Raw genomic sequence first — 20,400 nt, 5'->3', positions numbered from 1 at the left:
CGGCAGGCGCCTAGCACCGGCGTAGCGTTCGAACGGCCCGCCACACGCGCCGCGGCGTCCTATTGGCTGCCGGTCGCGTCGCTCCGCCAGCTCCTTCTCCTATTGGACGGCGGCGCCGCCGCGTCCCGCCCCCCTGCGCCCCGGCCCGGTGATGGCCGCTGAGGCGCGGGGCCCCCCCGGGGGGAGCCGCCCGGCCTCCGCGCCCGGCCTCCGCCTCAGCGCCCCGGGGGGCTCCGCCGGGGGCCGCCCCTGGGCCGGTGGCGGCGGCAGGAGCCGGCTGGGCCGCCTGTGCCGGCGCGGGGCGGCGCTGCCCGGTGAGCGCGGGGCGCTGCGGGACGGGGGAGCCGACATGGGGGGGTTGGGAGCGGGGCCGGGGAGCTCGTGAGGGGCTGGGAACGGCACAGGGCCCACACGGGGACACGGGAGTCGTGATCGGCTCCGTATGTCACGGTTTGGGTATGATGAGTGCCGTGTAACGTCCGGTTCGTGTCATGTTTTATATATGCAACAGGTTCTATATAACATGCCCTTTATGTCATATCGTATATATACAACAGGCTCTGTATAACATGCTTTATGCCATATTGTATATATACAATAGGTTCCATGTAATGTATACTTCGTGTCATATGTTATCTATACAGTAGGTTCCATATAGCATACACTTTATGTCATATTTTATATATATGATAGGTTCCATATAACATAAGCTTTATGCCATACTTTATATGTGCAATAGGCTCTATAACATACGCTTTATGTCATGTTTTATATATGCAATAGGTTCTATATAACATGCTTTATGTCATATTTTATATACGCAACAGGCTCTACATAACATACCTTTTATGTCATATTGTCTCTACACAACAGGCTCTATATAACGTACGCTATTACACCCTGACAGTAAGGGCTTTGCCCTTTGCCCCTTTGGGTACGGCCGCCTCTGGTGTATTGCGGTGAGCACCATCATTGGGGACGTGGTGTACGGACACAGAGATGTGACCTGCCCCTAATGCCTCTGTTGCTGCTGACAGCCCAGTGGTGTTGGGTTGCTGGTGCCGCTTCCCAAGGAAGCATTTTTTCCAGTCAGAACTGTTGAGAATTTTCATGTAGGCACTTGACATGTATAACGTAAAATGGTTCTGCGCCGAGAGGGTGGTCGCTCACTGGGACAGGCTCCCCAGGGACACAGTCACAGCACCGAGCCTGTCAAAGTTTAAGAAGTGTTTGGGCTGTGCTCTCAGTCATATGGTCTGAATTTTTGGGTAGACCTGTGTGGAGCCAGGAGTTGGGCTCGGTGATCCTCGTGGGTCCCTTCCAACTAGGGAGATTTTACGATTCTGTGATTCTGTGGTGGTGTGGGCACAGGTATTTCAGTGTCACTTCTTGTGAGTAGTTAATTAACCAGCTTCTGACTAACTCTGAGCTGTAATTATATGTAATAACACTTTCAATTTTATCTTGAGATAATTCAAACCCCTTTAAACTGTTAACTTAAGCAGAAGAAAAACCTGAGTTGTCTGCTTGAATTATTTGCACACTGGCGATTTTTTTCTAAACTATGGATGGAGTTTAATCGTTCCAGTGGCTGTGACTCAAAAAGATACGTTTATTATCATTGTTTCTGTTGTCTCTAGTCTTGTTGATTTTATTTTATTGTCACTTCTTAAAGAATCCAGGGAGCATATTTTGGGATGAAATTACTTGACTCCAGCCAACAACTGTTTTTTTATTAATTAATTTCTCTAATACTCCTATAGTAGATTGTTACAACTACAGAGCTGATCTTTCTGTTCTCACAGGGGAGAAATGGAGCTCTTATTGTTTGTCTTCACTGGCAGCTCATAACGTTTGTACCAGCAAAATCAGTAACTCTTGGGCTCAGTTGGACTCTTCCGCTCTCTCCAATTCCATCGGAAGTTCTGCTTCTAACTCCTTTTTGCATGCTCTCGCTGTGGAGGAATCCAGCCAGCACCTCCCGGCTGCTGCACGCAATGCAAACAAGGCCATCTTCACCGTGGATACCAGCACAACGGAGGTATTTGCAGTGGGAACTGCTAAGCTACTCAATGCGTGGCTGATGTAGGCTGTGTGGCACCGTACAGGCTAAAATGCCTGCTACCTTACTTGGATCTGCAAGATATTATCATGTCAGGAAGGCATTTTGTAGTCAGCTCAGGCTCGGTAATTTTGTAAAGACTGACAGAGCGTGTGCTTTCATTGCAGGTTGTAGTTAGCAAATTACACAAGTCAGTGCTGGGAGCACTGATGTCTCGAGTCTTTTTTGCAGACAGAAAAAGGGAATAAAGGAAAGTGCAGCCATGATGTGGCATAAAGGAAGAAAAGAAAAGTAAAATATGCTTCAAGCCTTCTGTCTAGGAACTACTGACCCTAGGATGGGTTCATGGTAGCATGACATCTCTCTCAGTCCAGTAAATGCACTTCTTTTTTTGTACTGGGAGAGATGGATTTTCTCTGTTTCTGTCCCAACAGAAACACTGATGTAAAATTGAGTGCTAAAAGCCTTTAAGAGCTGTGCCATTTTTAGCTTGAGCTGACACTTTGGGCCTTTCCATCTTAAAGACATTTAATCCTAACTTGGTCTGTGACAGAGGTGTAAGCATGCCAATGACTCGTGTGATTATTGCTTCCCATTAGGAGTGGATAAAATTTTGTGGCCTGCCCAGGCTTTGCTTGCAGATAAATTGTCATGTTGCCTCTAGGGATTTAATTACTGAAACAACACGAGAGGTTGGAGGGGGCAGGTAGCTAAAAGCAAGCAAGAAGCCTAAAAGAACAGCAATGTCTCAAACACTTTTAACCGAGAAGATACTTGGGCAATGGATGTCTTAGAACAAGAAGCTTTGGTGAATTGATTTCGTAGATTTCAGAGTTTGAGAGGACCACCCCGCTTCCACCAAGGGGAACTGACATTACAATACATTAAAGCAACAGCCTGAGGAGGTGATGTTCTATAAATACAACACACAGCTTTTATTCTTGTGGTGTTTTGTTTTGTTTTTTTCCTCTTCTAGATTCTAGTGGCTAATGACAAAGCCTGCAAGCTGCTTGGGTACAGTAGTCAGGAGCTCATTGGCCAAAAGTTATCCCGCTTCATATCCAAATGCAGCCGAGAGATGTGGGAAGCTGTGGGCGAGGAGTCCTTAGAAACTGATGAATGTTCGTCGGTGTTTTCAGGATCTGTGGTATGTGAAACGTTCAACCAAATATTTCCCACCATGTATAATATTTGTGGGGCTTAAGGTGTTGGCTTTTTTTTTTTTTTCAGTCTGGTTTCCATACGTACTTAACTGATTGGGCATTTGTCAATTAAGTTATTTGTCAGACTGTTTTGTTTAATTGTTTGCAAATGTAGGTGTTCAGAAGGTAAAATGTGGTTTGGGAGGCACTGATGAGAGCTTGCCAGCTGCCAACATGTATAGTCAGGATGACTTGACCAAATTAGAGCTTCAAGGACACTTGATTTAAAAAAAAAAAAAAAAAAAAAATCAATATGGATTGCTTAGCATGGAAAACCTTATTATGGAGAAGTTCCCAGTTGCCTGGTATTTTACAATATTTTTAAATGATCTTTAATTGAGCTGTGCGTTCCATATATTACATGTCAATCAAATACTGGGAAATGTTTGTGACAAAACCCCCTGGGTGGTGCAAAGAGTGGAAGTAATGTTTTGCCTATAATAGGGCTGTTTTTAAGAGAACTGCCTGAGAAGTGTCTTGAAACTCTTTTGCTGCTGTTGAAGCTGTCACTAGAAAACAGTTGGAAGATAAGCTAATTCCTACTGATGGGTTATTTTTGTACTGAAATTGTCGATACCTTAGAGTGTGATCTTCCTGAATCCTCAAGTGGGTATAGCAAAAAAACATCTTAAGCTTGGTTAGGTAAATCCAGAATTAAAATTAAATGTCTTTATCAGAGACTCTGACTCTGAACTACAGCCAAGTGCTCTATAGGCTGCCGTAGAGTCACTGCGTAATTTATAAACCCATTCTGTCAAGATCAGATTAAAAAAGATAAAAGTCTTAGTGTGAACACTGCAGGTTATCAGATAAGTAAGCATTTTCTGATTTGAGAAGAATCTCCCTTAAGAAATGAAGCTGCTGCTTCTGCGGCTGAAAGTAAACTGCATTACTGATGTGGAGTGCTCATCAGCTTTGTGGGGCATCTCTTAGGTAAAGCATCTCTGAAAAGCATTTTTCATGGAAGTAAGGTATGAGATCAACACATTTATTATACCAATGAAAACGCCTTGAGTCTTCCTGAGGCTGGGGAAGAGGAAAGCAAAGCAACAACAGTGAATTATGTGCACTCTTTACCAACTCTGTATTAAAGCTATGTTTCTTCCAATAAGAACTAATAAGTTTTCAAGAAAAAAGGGTTTTCCTAACAATGAGGGAGAGGTGTCTTGGTTTAATATCTTATTCTTGTTTGAAATTCTTGCTAAGTAACCATGGTCTTAGTAAATTCTAACTACGTCTCTGAATTCTCTGGAAAGGTGGATGTCATAGGCCGTCTCAAACAGAAGATCCCTGTCTCGGTCTGGCTGAGGCGAATAAAAAGCAAGGACAACAAGTGTTGTGTGGTTCTGCTGGAGCCAGTGGAAAGACTTTCAGCCTTCGTTTCCTTCAGGGTTGATGTGAGTGTTTTCCTAATCATCAAATGAGACATCGGTTTGTCACAGTTTGTGGAAGTGAAGTGTCTGAAAACTGGTAGGCTCTGGGGCTCCCAGCACAAGCAGGACATGGAATGAGTCCAGGGGAGGACCGCAAAGACAGGCTGAGGGAGCTGGGGGTGTTGGGCCTGGAGAAGAGAAGGCTCCAGGGAGACCTCCCAGCAGCCTGCCAGGGCCTGAAGGGGCTGCAGGAGAGCTGGGGAGGGACTGTGTCAGGGGTGTAGGGATAGGACAAGGGGGAATGGCTTTAAACTGAAAGAGGGGAGAAGGGTTGAGTTGTGCCTTGTCTGCTTTTACTGAGTTAATTGTACTTGTGAAGAGGCACCAGAATGAAACCTTCTGCTGTTTGCTTAGATGCTTGCAGAGACTGTTGTTAAAAGATTGTGTGGACTGTGGCTAAAATGTTAAAATAGTCCTGTACATCTTCTTCCCAAGGGAGAGATTACATCATGCGACCTTCTTTTTGCCCATCTCCATGGCTACCCAACGCTGGAAGAAGTAGTTGGGCTCCATATAAAGGACCTGGTTCCATCTGTGCAGATCCCTCTTCTAGGCAAAAAAATTCCAAAGGTATAGTATGAGTGCCAGCCACATTGTTCTATACCCTTCTCCCTTGGGTCGTAGGTGCACAGTGCTTTCCCTCTTTATGTAAGAGAAGAAAACCTTTTCAGAGAGAAGCACAAGTCCCATTAAAAAGAGTCTGCTGCTTTATGGAGCTGCTGTCTGTGTGTTTTCTAACGAGGAATAAGCCCAAGCCCTGACCTCTTGTGGATCCTGTCGTGGTGAAAGATAATTTCCTCCAATCCATCAGAAGCCTGGCTTTGTAAGAAAATGTTATCTGAGTCAGCTCCTTGATGTTACTCTGAATTCTTCAGCTAATTTCAGACATATTTGTCTGACGAGTAAAAGTCTGAAGAGTATCTGGGTCTTGCAAATGCTATGGAATAGGCAGCTAGACAGTTGAAAGAGGCCTTATTAATGTCTCTTGCTGAGTTTCCTGGTCTTTGTCATCAGGATTTTCATGCAGCAGGTCACCTTTGGGCTCTGAAACCTTAGAAAAACAGACTTTGTTCATTTTGATATTCACAAGATTGGTTTGTTTTTCTTTTTGTGCTCCTTTCTCCTGAGAACTTGGCTATGTTGTTTTATGTGAATACTGAAATAAACCCTAAGCATTTTATTAGGGATTTTCCATGGTTTTGTTTTGTTTTGCTCTAATTTAGAACCTCAGGATCCAGAGAGCTGTAGGTCGATCCAGAGAGGGTAACACGTTTCCTCTCAGCCTAAAGCTGCAAGTTAGCCTTCTGGAGGAGGACCAAACAGCAGTGCAGAACAACGGTGTTCTACAGACAGAAAAAGAAGACTCTTTCATAGACTATCATTACTCTGCTACAGTTGAAGTGTTATCCACCATCAGTGGCCTTATTACTGTCCAGTCAGATGGAACCATTCATTGCATCAAGGACAGTTTTGCTTTAACGCTGTTTGGCTATGAGAAGAAAGAACTGTTGGGAAAGGTAAGGCAGTGATATTAATCCCCCCCATGAGTGCTGTGTCTGGCAACGTATCCACTGGAGTTGTAAAGTCATTTGTGTGTGTTTCTGCCTGTCACAAAACTGCGTTAATGTGTTGAGCGAGTGGCTTGTGAGATGATACACAAATTCTCTTGCTGTAGCTGTTTTGTAGTGCTGAGGAGCTGGCGTGGATTTCAAGTAGTCCAAAGCAATCTGCACACGTGTATGTTCTCCACCAGTGACGTGGATTGGTTTTGCCCAGCTGCCCATGAGAGTCAGGGCCGCTATCACTGCTAGGATTTGCCCCCAGTCTGTCGGAGTCAGCTTAGCAGGTTGCATTCTGTGTTTTAGAACATAACGTTCCTGATCCCTGGTTTCTATAACAACATGGAAAGAAGCAATGACTGTTCCTTGCCATTACCTCCTCTTGACGACTCTGTGGGGACAGAGAGTGAGTGCTTCTTTGAAGATGTTACTGCCTGCCATACAACTGGTTCTAGCTGCTATAACAAAGGTAAAGCAAAGAGAAGAGATTTTGCTACAGAAATGGGATGTGCTTTGTAAAAGCCATGTACTGCTACGCAGTTGTTAAATGGGATTTCCACTGTAACCTAAGGTGAACAAAATTGTTCATGTAAGGTTGTGCTCCTCTCTGTTGCTAAGATGAAACTTATTATCCAAGTCAGAAATTACACTGTTAATAGAGAACGCTTTGTACTTACTGAACACTTCTTTCCCTTTCTCCCCTGCTAGGAACTTCAAGTATCTTGAGATTTGTAGAATTTAGCTTTCATGACAACATTGCAATAGATGTGCAGATACTTAGGACTAATATTTTAAAGAAAATTCTGACAATCTTATGTATTGGCTCATGTTGCTGGCTAATATTCAGTGTTGCGTTGCTGTGTTGTTTCAATTAGGAGGCATCGCATGCTCTGGTGCAGCTTGTTGTATTTACAAAGAAATTATCAAAATTCTATTTCTCTGAACACAATAAACAGAAGCAAGGAAGCTCCATGTCTCCAAATCTGATCTTCCAGCTAACTCTGCCCAAAACAGAGAACACCAGAAAGTGCATACTTTCATCTGTATCACAAGATGTCTGTTAAAAAATCATAGGAGACAGAAAAACATTTTCCTGTTTGCATTTTTATTTTCCTTTGCTTAGAAATGCACAGCTGCATCAGAACCAATGCACAGCTGCTACTGGATAAAAGGAGAGTTAGTAGACTGTGCAATTTCTTAAGTAATTTTTTTTTTTGTGGAGTGGTGCCTCTAATCTAGAAGTAATTCAGCTCTTCGGTGAGGAAACAATTTTTGTACTCAGCCTTTACTAAATGGAGTGATTGTTCTAGTTTCTAATCTAGATTTGTTCACTTGTTACCTTTTGCAGCATCAACACCTGATTCATCTTGCAAGCTCGTGTTCTTCCCTTTTGATCTTTTTTCGCTCACTTGCTCAGGAAGTTCTTATCTTATTCTTTGTCTTAACCATGTTTGGACTATACGCTCTTTCTTTTTCATCCTGCAATTTCAGTGAGTTATAAAACTTTCCATTTTAAGTGTCTGGGGTGGGGAGCATATGTGTATTCGGGGCTCTCTTGCTGCTGTTTGTATGAAAGCCTTATTTCCAGTCTCTGTATAGTCATTTGCCTTCTTAGGTCTCTGAATTTCAACCCAAGTAGCTAATCCAGAAGGTTAATACCTGTCCAAAAGCTTTGATAGGAAAGTAAATTTTAGCTGCCCTGAAATATTTAGATTGCTGCATTGAATTTTTCAAGCCAAAGTAGAGTGGAGTGCTTGTATTTGGACCACTTTGCCTTAATCAAGTCTTTCATACTCATACAAGACAGACCAGTGCAGTTCCTAGGTTATTTTTAATCACTGTGAACCCTGAAGCATAAATATAAAAGGTTAAATTGGTGTGGTCTTATTTTTTGTTTGGTACAGGCAGCAGCTTTGTGGCTGCATCTTTAGCCAGCCCTCTGTCAAGAGATGAAGAGAAGAAATTAGAAAGAGGTCACAAAGAAGACAGATTACTTCATGGGGAGACTAAGCAAAAGAATGGGAGCGGTTTCGCATCTACTCCCTCATCTCCTGAAGTGGCATCCATGTCCTCTGATAGGTAGGCCTTCTATGAACCACAACCTCACTTTGAAAAATGAAAACCTGTGGTGGCAATCACAAGGAAAAAATGTTTTTCACCTCTGGTATTTGTGGAAGGCGTAACAAGAGCCTCCTGCACCCATCTCTCTTTAGAATCTGAGTGCTATTTGCAGGACTGATTGAGCTTTGCCTACCTTAGATTTTTGCTGAGATCCATACAACTTCGAGTTACGGGTGTTTCATCTCTAATGAGTACCAAATGTTTCACTCAGGCTGGGGAAGTTAATTAGGCCCTATCTTAATAGATAAGAAATGGTGAATGTTTATTTCCTTCCTTGGTATCCACTAGCTGGTATTGCACTGAAGCCAGGTTACCTGGAATGGAGGTCAGTGGGACCATCATTAAGACAGCTTATTCTGTTAGTAGAGTCCTGCATCTTTCTTTTTTTTTTTTTTTTCTGTAACAAAATTAGAAATTCTGCACAAGAACCTATATGATGCACACATTTTAGCTTAAGTAAAACTTTAAACATTCCACACTAACGATTCCAACTCTCAGAAAATGTTTGCTGCCTTTTTTAGTGTACAGACTACTACAGCACAGTTCTTGTCATTTTCTAAACAGACTCATAGTCTGTTTTTCCTTTATATATCTGTATTGTACTTGGATTGTAGCTGCTTTACTACATGGACTATTTTTCTATTCTGCATTTTTACTGATAGAAATGTTAATAAAATACTTTGTGTTGTGGGCTTCAATTAACTGTAGTTAAAAAAAATAGCTGGAAGCATAACAGAGATCTTCTGTTCTCAGGACTGGAAGTGTTCTGCCATGTGTATTGGCTTTTTGTTGTGGTAAATGGTCTATGAAATGTAGTTCGAAATTAAGCTAGAGAAGGAAATAATCCATAAGGAAAGACTGCCATTCAAGTGTACCTGCTCTCTGGTGAAGATGGAATCTTTTACGATTGTGGGTGCTTGTATCAAGACTTTGCTGCCTTTTTCTTTTAAAATAATAAAATGATTGGGGCATGTTTTAAATAATGAACATAGTAACAGAAGAATGAGTAGGATACAGGTGACTTTTCTCATTCTTTTGTCATCAGGGTTTCACTAATAACTCTGAATCCTTGCAGTGAAGACAGCATTGTCGCTGACAGTCCGTCAGCCCGCTGTGAAGAGCCTTCTCCTGAAACCTGGCCTGACAGAATCAGAGCAGTGGAACAATGCAGAGTGGTGGAAAAAGCAGGATTGTATAATTCTCAGAAAATATGCCATTCAAGGGTCTCTCCCACGTCATCTGCTTCAGAACAGTTGGATTCAGGTCAGAACACAAAGACTTCAGTAAGAAGCAGCCACAGTGCAGCATCTGGCACCTCTGAGACTGGAAATGCTGGTGAGAGTGGTATTTTTCCTAATCCATTAGAAGTTGGTCATCAGGACCTAAAGGAATTAAATTGTCAGCAGGTCTCTAGGTTACCATTTGCAATGCTGGAGGATCAGCACTCCACTGATACTCAGGGACAGTCTTCCTCAGCAAATGTCAGCCCATCTACTGTTTCTTACAGCCCAGAAGACAAGCTAGATACTGCATCCCATGGTGTGGACAAGCCTTCCAGTTTTGCTTGTAACTCATCCAGAACACCAAAAATAAATGAGCCATGGTCTGGGACAACACCAGACTTTCAAAGCCATGAGGCTAGAGGACAGTTGTCAAAAACAAGCTTAATATGTGATGCAAAACTTTCTAATGTTGATCACGCTGTCATTGAAAGCTGCCTGCTAAATGATGCTTCATCATTTTCCTTTGCAAATGGAAGAAGTAGTATCCATGATGTTCACTCAGGAAATGAAATGGGTTGCACTGCTTCTGCACTGGGAGTTGCCACAAAACACGAAGATGTTAAAGAATCAGATGCTGAGCTGAGCTGTATTCGCTCTGGTCTTGAGGAGCTTGATCTGAATATTGGTGTCAAGGGGAACTCAGCCAATTGTTTAGGTGCTACTGCAGATCCTGGGGTGTCTTCCTCTAATGCACTGGGCTCAGCTGTTGGCAATATGCTAACTCAGAACAGCACTTTTTCAACTGGGCACGAAAAGCAGCTATTGAATGGTGTTGCCATAGAAGGTGGTTCCGGGTGGCTGGCCTACCTACAACATTTGGAAGACTCTGAAGGATCCTCCGAAGTATTTCTTGATAAATCTGAAACTTCTGTGGAGACTGTGGGGGATAACATCAACAGAAACCCACTGAAAAGTGAAGGAGATCCTGAAGAAGACTGTCTATCGGATGGGCAGGAAAATACAGAGATAAAAGTAACATCTACCCCTGTGAAACAAGAAGGAAGACTGAATCCAGCACCTCCTTTGAATGCAGAGATTCTGGAAGGCAGCTACACTGGGAATTGCTGTCACAGAGATGGTTCACAGTTAAGTAAGTTAAACCTATTTCCCCCCTTCCCAGAACTCTTACTGGGGCGCTGTTCTTCACCCATGTTTTTGCAGAAGGCAGGTAGTTCGGGGTTAGAGGCTCACAGTGGAGAAGGAAGGAAGGAAGCTCTAGCATCTAGAAAGAAAACCAGGATTTAATTCTATGCAAAGGGCATTGGAACAGCAGGTGGTAAAAATGTAAAGTTACTAAGAAATTAATGCAGATTGAATAGTCAGAAATATTCTTAAAACACAATTAAAAGATTTGAAACTGATAACTGATCCTGAACAGCAAATCCAACCTCCATTGTAAAACTTGCATTTAAATTGTAAAACTGGATGTTTCACTCACTCCTTCAAGCTGGACTCTGTAGCTACTTGTATAAAATCCCAGGTTTTATGCCATTTTGAATAATAATGTGAAATTAACAGTCCTAGTTGTACACTGACTAAAATTTCTGCCAAGGGGGGAGATGGGACACTGTGGCAGTAACCTCCAGGTATGTTTAGAAGAGCTGTGCTTCTGTCAGCCACCCTCAGATGAATCTTTCCAGTGTAGGTGTTCCCCCAAGAAGTAATGAAGAAACTGCAGGAACTCCGTTCAAGAACTCAGGGTTTCATCCTAAGCTAACTGTGGTTTCATTACACTTATGCTTGATTCCACCATTTTAACTTCCTGACCTGTTTCCACAGGTATACTCTTTGAAGTAAAACGTGTAGAACTGCAGGACCCTGCCATGCTTTTCTGTGTCTGGGTGGTGAAAGACCTTCTACAGAGCCAGAAAGAAGCAGCAGCAAAGACTCAGCTTTTGCTCTCCAGCCTAGCAAGCTCTACCCAGTCCACTGCAGATCTTTCAACGCACAGCCTTGGAGAAGTAAGAAACTCCACTGTTATATAATGCTGAGCTGAAGCTAAAGCTGAGAAGTTTCTCCACTTACAACATGCCATGAGGCTGGGGCAGGGGGTATTGCTGTTTCCTGGTTTTCCTATTTCTATATCAAAAGAAGTATTTCATTGCTCTAAAACCAACAAATGACTATTGTAACATTTCTGGTAGTGCGTGTTTGGCTTAGTGTAATTAGCTTTCCCAGGTTTACAATTCAAGTTAACTTGAGTAGTAAAAGCACCTGATTTTAAATTTGTTCTTAGGCTGGTGTAAGTATATCTACAGTGGAGGTTTATACCAGTGTGGTAAAGCTATTTTTTAAATGACTGTAGTCACACTGGCATCAATGCCATAGCCTTATTAAGAAAGGGAATACTAAGCTGAAAGCTTTCATTTACTGACTTGTGTCAACAAGAGGAAACTGCATTTTGTTTAGCTCCCTCTGGAGATGTTGCAGTCTGCATGGTGTACAGAAAGCTTACACCACATAGCTGAACAGTAGGTGTGCACCAGTGCTGTGTATCCTGAAAGCACAACGGCTCATGCCTGCTTTTTAGTAGTAGTGGGATGGAAAGCTGACAGTACTTTGACCAGGGCCATAGCAGAAAACAATATCTTTGATCACTTGACATAGGTAATTATAGATCCCTGAAATAAATATATGCATTCATTAAGTGCTTACATAGCTGGATTTTATGATTATTTTATTTAGACATATGTATAGTGCTGATAGATCCAAACTGTGTGCAGCTCCCAGGAGCTGAATGTTTATTGAAATGTAAAGTGCACAGAGAATTTTATACAAGTTTCTCAAGTGCATATTCTTTTTTTTTTCTTTACCTTTCACTGCATTAAGCAGTATCAACAGCTGCTGAGAGCAGACTGCTGAATTAACTTGTCGTGTAAGATGATGGTTACATCAACGTACAGTTCTTGCTATTAAAAACAAAGATGCTCCTTTTAGCTGATTTTGTAGAAGTGTAGTTTCTTTTCAGTATTTTCTTTACCTTTCATTTTCTTGCTAACTTTTTTTTTTTTCAATCTGTGCCTAGGCCATCAGATCAACTTCGCTGTTTGAGAATTCCCGAAGAGCTGAAGAGCTTGAAAGATTGAGGGCGTGTGAGGGAGAATATGCAAAAAAATACGACACTCTCAGTCTTATAGGCAAAGGATCTTTTGGCTTTGTCTGGACTGCCAGGGACAAGAAGGATCACCAGGAGGTTAAATATTTCTTTCACGTATCATTGCAGTAAATATTCTAGGATCAAAACTGAAAGGCTAGAGCGTCCATATAAAGTCAATACTATACCATTAAAAGATGCTCTTTGATAGGTCAGGGCTTTCCTTCATTTTTTGATGGGAATCTGAGATCACTGACCTTATGGAAACAGGACAGCAACATGTTTGAATTGATATAAGGTGTAAACTGTTACCTGAGGCAGCAGGCACAGAATGAGACTGACTATGTAGCAATGTTAACCCGTTGAAAGAAGTATACTTTAGGATTAAGAGAACTACAGACCTTAATCTTAATGTTGCTAAAGTGAATGGCACACTCCAAAGTTTATCGTGCCACAACTCAAGAACGTGGTTACTTCACTGTGGAATAGATATGTTGAGGTTATGGGACCCTCTTTACCAGAAGTATTTTGGGTAAATTTGATTTTATCAGTAGTAAAAGGAAAAAGAACAATAAATACCTTCCATTTCTGTGAATCATTTGGTATCTAGGAGTAAATTAGTTTAAAGATGTTTATAGATGTTATAAGCAAAGCAATGTATATCAGATTACTTCTGTCCTTTGAGCTATATGATTCATGAACATTTTTCTTGTAAATTGACTTGCCAAACACCTAAAGCCCTGCTCTTGTAGGCAATACTGAAATGCTTTGTCTGCTTAGGTTGTTGTGAAGTTCATCTGGAAGGAGAGAGTGCTTGAAGACTGCTGGGTAGATGATCCTGACGTGGGGAGAGTTACTCAAGAAATCTCAATCCTGTTGAAGCTGCAGCACCCCAGTATCATTAAGGTACAGTAACTCAGAGTAAATGCAGTTTGAACTGGATCACGTGTCTACTTTGAACCCTTGGAGCCTTGTGCCTCTTCTTCAGGAGTGAGGAAGTGCTGTCTGATAAAGATACCTCTCTGGAAAGAACCATCGTGCTTTATTTGGGAGGGTTTGTCACTTGCTGTTATACGCTTGTGCCACAAACAATTTATGTAAGCACAGATCCAGAGGTGTGCATCTAGCAGAAAGAAAGTCTGTACATTATTTCCGGATGCATATCTTGGCAGTGGATGTACGACATCACAACTGAACGTGTACTAGTTTGATAAATAATTTGGATACATCTTGATTCCTGTTGTTTGTTGTTTTTTGTTTCTTTGTTTTCTGGAAGAGAATTGCTCTAGATTTTTAGTTCTGCTCTCTTTTCAAGAAGCATTTGTACTCAGCAAAGACTTCAAAGGTTATAGTGTACTTTGATTAAATCTCCAAGGGGAAAGTAGCATTTGTTTAATTCAAATAAATAATATTAATAATATGAGTTTGAGGTGAAGTACATGATAAAAAAAATAGTCTGTTATTTATAGGTGCTGGATGTGTTGGAAAATGAACACTTCTTCCAGCTGGTGATGGAGAAGCATGGATCTGGTCTGGATCTCTTTACATTCATTGATAATCAGCCTGATTTGGATGAGCCATTAGCAAGCTATCTATTCAGGCAGGTGAGTGCTGGGAACATACAATTGCTACATGCTGGTAAAACGTGGTTAGTGTAAGATCCGGGATGCTATTTCTCTGGGAAGGACTGGCTAATCAGTAGGCATGGCTATATTCCCCCAGTCATACTCACTACTGGCAGAGCTTTTCTACCTTATTCTGCAGGGCTGATGTCTCGCTAACAGAAATGCTACCCACCCACAGAAACCTTTTCAAGGTTTAGGTAGAAATGTGTCACAAGTGTTTACAAGAAAAGTGTCACAAAGTAGTGGACCGTACTTCCTATTAGGGCTTCCTACAGAGATTGCTCACCTCTTGGCTGTGGCTGTAGCAGCATTCGAGCCCATTCGTGTGGCAGCTGCTCCTCTGGGGGAGGAGGAAGGTGCCCAGAAGTTACGCCAAGCCTCACTAAAAGCCGTGCTCTCACTTAGACCAGTGCTTGTTTTAGAATGGCAATGGGTGTAAAGGGCCGATCAGCCTCTTCCCTAAGCCACCCTTGAGTTTATGGGGATGCTTTGTTACTTCAGCCCTGTACAGTATTTCTCTGCAGAGGGAGCTTTGTGTTATAAATAGATGCTTTTCTCCCTTAACTATCTTCTCTTCTCGCTCAGATATATTGTGGTAGGGATCGAGATTGTCTCCAAGGTGATATAATTCTGATGCTGTTCTTAATTATAGCACTGTAGCATGAATCGTGCAGCAAGAAAAATGGAGTGAGTATATTATTTATACCAAACTTCACTCTTAAGTGCTTTGTCATCCTGCAGCATTGGAGGCACGCAGTAACATCCTTTTGGAGGAATCAAAGGGCCATCCAGATGAAGCTGGGATAAAAATAAAGTAACCTGCAGCATTGTAACAATAAGCTCTGATGCTTCTAACCAAAGCACACCACGCCATCTTCCTGCACATCTGTGAGAGGAAAGCAAGCAATTGCTTTTCTAATTTTCTCTGTCGAGAGCATTGTAATACCCGCTGCAGCAATGCAGACAGGCATTCCTGAATTTGTGTGCAGTTACCAAAATTGGGATCTACATCTTATTAATACAGTGTCAAAACAACTTAAATTATGGCTGTTGTAACTCCCTGGTGCCAAGTGTGTTATCCAGGACATCTTGAATTAACACCTCGTTCTCCACTCCTCTTTCAGATTGTGTCAGCTGTTGGGTATCTCCACTGTAGGAACATCCTTCACAGAGATATCAAGGATGAAAACATTGTCATTGCAGAAGATTTCACAGTTAAATTAGTGGACTTTGGTTCGGCTGCCTACCTGGAACCCGGCAAGCTGTTTTACACCTTCTGTGGGACAATTGAATACTGCTCACCAGAAGTGCTGTCCGGCCAAGCGTACGTCACCCTATGCAAAATCACTTTTGTGTCCATCACACCAGAAAATGTGTGTGCAAGCTGCTTTGCCATTGATGCACTGCTACAGTATCTAACCACAGAAAGCTGACGTGAGATTTAGGGCACTGCAGTGAGGGAAATTATTTTCAAAGGCTTCAATACATACAAAGCTGTTTCTGACTAAACCCATTGACAGGCTTTCTTATTCTGGTCAGATGTTTGCAAGCCCTTATGCTGATGTCTGTCCTACTGCAGAGATCTGTTCAAGACCAAGTCTACCGCTGTCATCTCCAGCCTGGTGTACGTGTCTGCATGCACTGTGTTGTGACTTGAATGTGTCCTTTTTCCTTAGTCTCTCATAATACATATGTCAATTTGCTAACCTCTTCCTACCTGTCTCTCTACTAAAAATTACTCTTGTAGAGAGGTTTCATAAGCAAACATTTGTGTATAGCATCTGTCCCTTGCCATGTCAGCCTTTTTTGTACTTTCCTCACTTTCATTTTCTGTTCTCCTCTTTCTACTTCTGTGTATCGATTTTTGCAGTTTGATCATGGTTCATCTCCCCCTTCATTTTTGTGCCCCTCTGGATTTGAGGATTCTTCCCTTACAGCTTGTCTTGCTGCTGTCTTGGATGTGCTGCCCAAATCCTAGCTGTCCTTTCCCGGCTCTCTCCTTCTGTGAATGCTCTTTACCTGCAGGCTGACAGTTTCACTCTCTCTCCCAGAGGGAAGCCATCCCAGGGAGGTAAATGTTAACTGTACCTGCAAGTACCTTACCTTGCTCTTGTTTTTTCACAACTTTTTTAATGCATCCTTCAGGCAGCCCCCCTTAATGAGTGGCAGAAAGCCATGCAAGGAGGGAAGGAAATTCCTGCTGGGAACTAGGCGGGAGATGGAGCCACATTGCCCTGGGAATTCAGCCTGCTGCTCTGAGGAGAAACTGTCCCTTCTTCTCAGTTGGAATCTAGATAACATTTATTTCAGAATAACTTTTGGCTTGGAAATGGATTGGAGGGGGCAAAGGGGATTCCAATTAAGTGTCTGATTTTCTGTTTAAAGATTTAATTGATGGTTTGGGCTTATCATAAAGAAGGAGGAGACTTAAGTTCTGTTGACACCAGCTTACTTGTGTAAGAAGTCTCAGTGCCTATTACACATATTCATCAACAGAAATTGGTTGGCAGTTCTTTAGTTATTTTTCTTTCACAGAGAAGAAGAATTTTTTTCTCAAAAAATGAGAATTCTCACAAACTTCCTCTGTTAAGACAAAAATTGGAAATGAGGGCTATCAACCAGCTTTTTTTTTTTTTTTTTCCCTTACCTTCCTTAGCATACAACTGTGTATTTGCAGTCTGAGTTTATGCAAGCTTGCCTATCTCTGCACAGGTATCACGGCCCTGAGTTGGAGATGTGGTCACTTGGTGTCACCCTTTATACCCTAATATTTGGAGAGAATCCCTTCTGTGAGCTGGAGGAGGCCATGGCAGCTGTCCTGAATCCTCCTCGGCTTGTGTCAAAAGGTAATTTTTTCCAATTTACTTTTCTGAATGAGCTTCTGAATTTACTTTTCTCTCAGGAAAGTATGAGCAGTACTTATTCCCCAGGAAGAAGGGAAAAACTGGAAAAATAGTGCCAAATGTTCTCTATAATGATTTAAGAAGCTGTTCACTGAAGCAGAGGTATCCTTTTCAGATCAGTTCTGCAGTTCTTTATGCCTACGTTGCAGCTATCTACCATATGATTTATTAGTTTCAAATTCCAGTCTTCCCACTTAATCCCAACTTCCCACTTCCCACTTGATGATTCAAGCTATCGGCTTGTCAAACTTCAGTGAGGTTTATACCTGAGAAAACTGGAACAATGCTTGGTGGGAGGGTTGGCTCTAGTAGATAAGTTTAAGATCATTAATGGCACTCGTGCAGCTCCAATGCAAGTTTTATCTCACTTGAACTAATCACCAACCAATAACGTGTCGCTTTGGGGATGTTTGATAATCTGTTAATTTATAATTTCTGAATGAATTGTGTGGCTTGACCTCACAGGAAAAATACATTGGCGTTGCTTTCATTTGGAGCTGTAGAAAAATAGTTGCATGTCAGTCTGTCAGTCTTCTTCAAGTTCTCTGTGGTCCTAGGAGCACTGTGGTTATAAGGCTTCAGCAGTGATGCAATTGAAGGGTAAATTCTTGAAGCTTTCCCTGAACCCTGAGTGCACCTTTAATCACAGATGAAACATGGGATGGCTGCAGGACAAGACTGGGCTTGGAAACAGGGTTGGCTCTGTAGCATGTCTCTACGTCTGTCCTCCTCAGTGCCATAACTCCTCTCGTGGTTTCTTGTTTTCACAACCCAGAAATCTCAGATCATTCTCAGAGCCGAGCTCATGTAAGTAGTTGTGAATGAAACTGAGACAGCAGGATAATACAAGGGATTAACAGGGAGGATTTGTAACTGAGATCTGCATTCTTTGAATACAAATCATATTGCATTCTCAGCATACCTAAAATATTGACTGCACTGTTTGTCTCGCTGCTGCGTCTCCCCAGATCTCATGAATCTGATCGCTGGGCTTTTGCATCCTGTTCCGGAGCAGCGCATGACTCTAGCTGTGTTAGTAGAGGATCCTTGGCTGAAGCAGCCTGTCAACCTGGGTAATTATACCTGGGAAGAGGTATACTTCTCTGCTGAGGCAGGTAAGATGTTGTTTTGAAGGCTTTTTCCCCCACTGGGGGCCTACTGAGCAGGCAGGGAGGATTTATAGGAAAAGGCTTGGCTGTGGTTAGTCAGATAGTTCTTGCTAGAAGACTGTCTTATATCCAAGTAAGCTTACTTTGAACTTAGGCCTGTTGACCAGTGGAACCTGTGGTTTGTTCTTCACTGTTTATCTTTCTCTCTAGAAAGCAGTCGATTGAGAAATGGTTCTGGCGAGTGTGTGCAAGGAGACAGACTTCCAGCTCCTTGCTTGGAGTGTGAGCCGTGCTTGAATGCGTCCAACTGTGTACGTGCAGATCCCCACTGGGAAGGAGCAGCGGCTGCGGAGTGCCACAGCTTGGGCCTGGGGCATCGCTGCAGTCTGTCTCTGCAGAAGCCCCTGCCTGTGGAACGGTAGCTCCCTTGCTGCAGTGCATATGCTGTCACTCAGGAGGCAATGGGAATTAATTTTAAGCACTTCTTTCTTGGAGAAAGATGATCCCTCACATAAAAATTGAACTTCTTGAGAAATCCTGAGAGCAATAGCTGGGATTTGCTATGAGAGAGGCTTGTGCCATGAACCACCTTCTGTAGTCTGATGGAGCAGTCCTTGACATCCAGATGATTTTTCTTGTGCAGACTGTGGAAGGCAGGAGCTGTTGATCTTTCCCCAGTCCCTTCTGTTCTTCACCAGAAGTGGTTAGATGCACACAAAGCACGCTTGCTGCAAATACTTGCATTTACATTGGCAAATTACTCAGCAGTGAGTTCTGATCACCTGTTACACTGACTTTTGATGTACACCACAGTCCAAGATCTGGCCTTGGTTTTGCTTTTTGCCTCACTGAGGAGCTGTCAGCACTCTGCTGGAACAGAGACATCCTGAAAGGATCTTGCACAGTCAGTGGGGAATTCGATATCAAGCCCAGGCAGTGCTGAGGCTGTTGGAAAGGAGCATTTCTGCAGTGGTACAGAGCTGCTAACAGGCAGAAGTGCTTGCCCTGGGGCTGTTACTGGTGCTGTGAGGGGAGTGCTGAGGCAAGAAAAGCTTCTAGTTAATAAATGTTTGTACACAGGCTGGGCTTTAAAGCAGTAAGAGAAAGATGTTGCTTGTTTTGTTTATATCTCAGAATATATTTTTATTGGCTATTTTTACTTTTTATATGTAGTTTGACTTTCTGAATAATGAATGAATAAACATCCTAGTTTTGTTGGTTGATTGCCATCTGGGTGTTGTTTGGAGTTTGCTCTGCTTGGACGGTCACAAGTCCATGGGGCCAGATGGGATCCACCTGAGGGTGCTGAGGGAGTTGGCAGATGGGTGGGCTGCTTTCCATCATCTGTCAGTGGTCTTGGTCATCCAGAGAGGTCCTGGATGACTGCAGGCTTGCTAATGTGATGCCCATCTATAAGAAGGGTTGTAAGGAGGACCTGGGGAACTACAGGCCTGTCAGCCTGACCTCGGTGCCAGGAGAGGTGATGGAACAGGTCACCTTGAATGCAATCACACTCAGCTGGGTTCAGCTCTGGGCCCCTCACTGCCAGAAGGACATCGAGGCCCTGCAGCATGTCCAGAGCAGGGCTATGGAGCTGGGGAAGGGCCTGGGACACAAGTGCTGTGAGGAGTGGCTGAGGGAGCTGGGGGGGTTGGTCTGGAGAAGGGGAGGCTCAGGGGAGACCTCATTGCTCTCTGCAACTGCCTGAAAGGAAGCTGTGGGGAGCTGGGGGTCGGCCTCTTCTCACAGGTAACCAGTGACAGGACCAGGGAACGGCCTCAAGCTGTGCCAGGGGAGGTTCAGGTTGAAATGAGGAGACATTTCTGCTCAGAAAGAGCAGTCAGGCACTGGGACGGGTTGCCCAGGGAGGTGGTGGAGTCACCGTCCCTGGGGGTGCTCAAGGCAAGGCTGGACGTGGTGCTTGGGGACAGGGGTCAGTGGTGACAGTGGCGGTGGGGTGCTCCTGGAGGGCTCCCAACCCTAATCCTTGTCACAGAAGGCGCCACAAC

General features: G+C 43.1%; 1 protein-coding gene across 1 annotated transcript; it reads left to right on the top strand.

The window, feature by feature from the left end:
- Window positions 1-74: 74 nt before the first annotated feature.
- On the top strand, window positions 75-19,536 carry PASK (PAS domain containing serine/threonine kinase). The gene is made up of 17 exons (XM_082767765.1): window positions 75-314; window positions 1,806-2,041; window positions 3,039-3,209; window positions 4,521-4,661; window positions 5,133-5,267; window positions 5,921-6,214; window positions 6,563-6,725; window positions 8,161-8,335; window positions 9,453-10,750; window positions 11,440-11,621; window positions 12,686-12,853; window positions 13,535-13,660; window positions 14,224-14,358; window positions 15,504-15,703; window positions 17,092-17,225; window positions 18,251-18,397; window positions 18,602-19,536. Exons 1-17 carry the CDS (start codon window positions 152-154, stop codon window positions 18,811-18,813), a joined length of 4,080 nt encoding a protein of 1,359 aa, XP_082623891.1. The 5' UTR covers window positions 75-151; the 3' UTR covers window positions 18,814-19,536.
- Window positions 19,537-20,400: the final 864 nt, after the last annotated feature.

The sequence above is a fragment of the Aythya marila genome, assembly GCF_965140915.1.
Source record: "Aythya marila genome assembly, chromosome: 9".
Classification (NCBI taxonomy): domain Eukaryota; kingdom Metazoa; phylum Chordata; class Aves; order Anseriformes; family Anatidae; genus Aythya; species Aythya marila.
This window is presented reverse-complemented; position numbering and strand designations above follow the sequence as displayed.

Excerpts from the sequence above, each read along its gene's own strand:
- PASK (XM_082767765.1), top strand. The coding sequence starts at position 152 with ATGGCCGCTGAGGCGCGGGGCCCCCCCGGGGGGAGCCGCCCGGCCTCC. Across the intron at positions 6,215-6,562 it reads AGAAAGAACTGTTGGGAAAG|AACATAACGTTCCTGATCCC; the intron begins GTAAGGCAGTGA and ends TCTGTGTTTTAG. Across the intron at positions 14,359-15,503 it reads CAAGCTATCTATTCAGGCAG|ATTGTGTCAGCTGTTGGGTA; the intron begins GTGAGTGCTGGG and ends CTCCTCTTTCAG.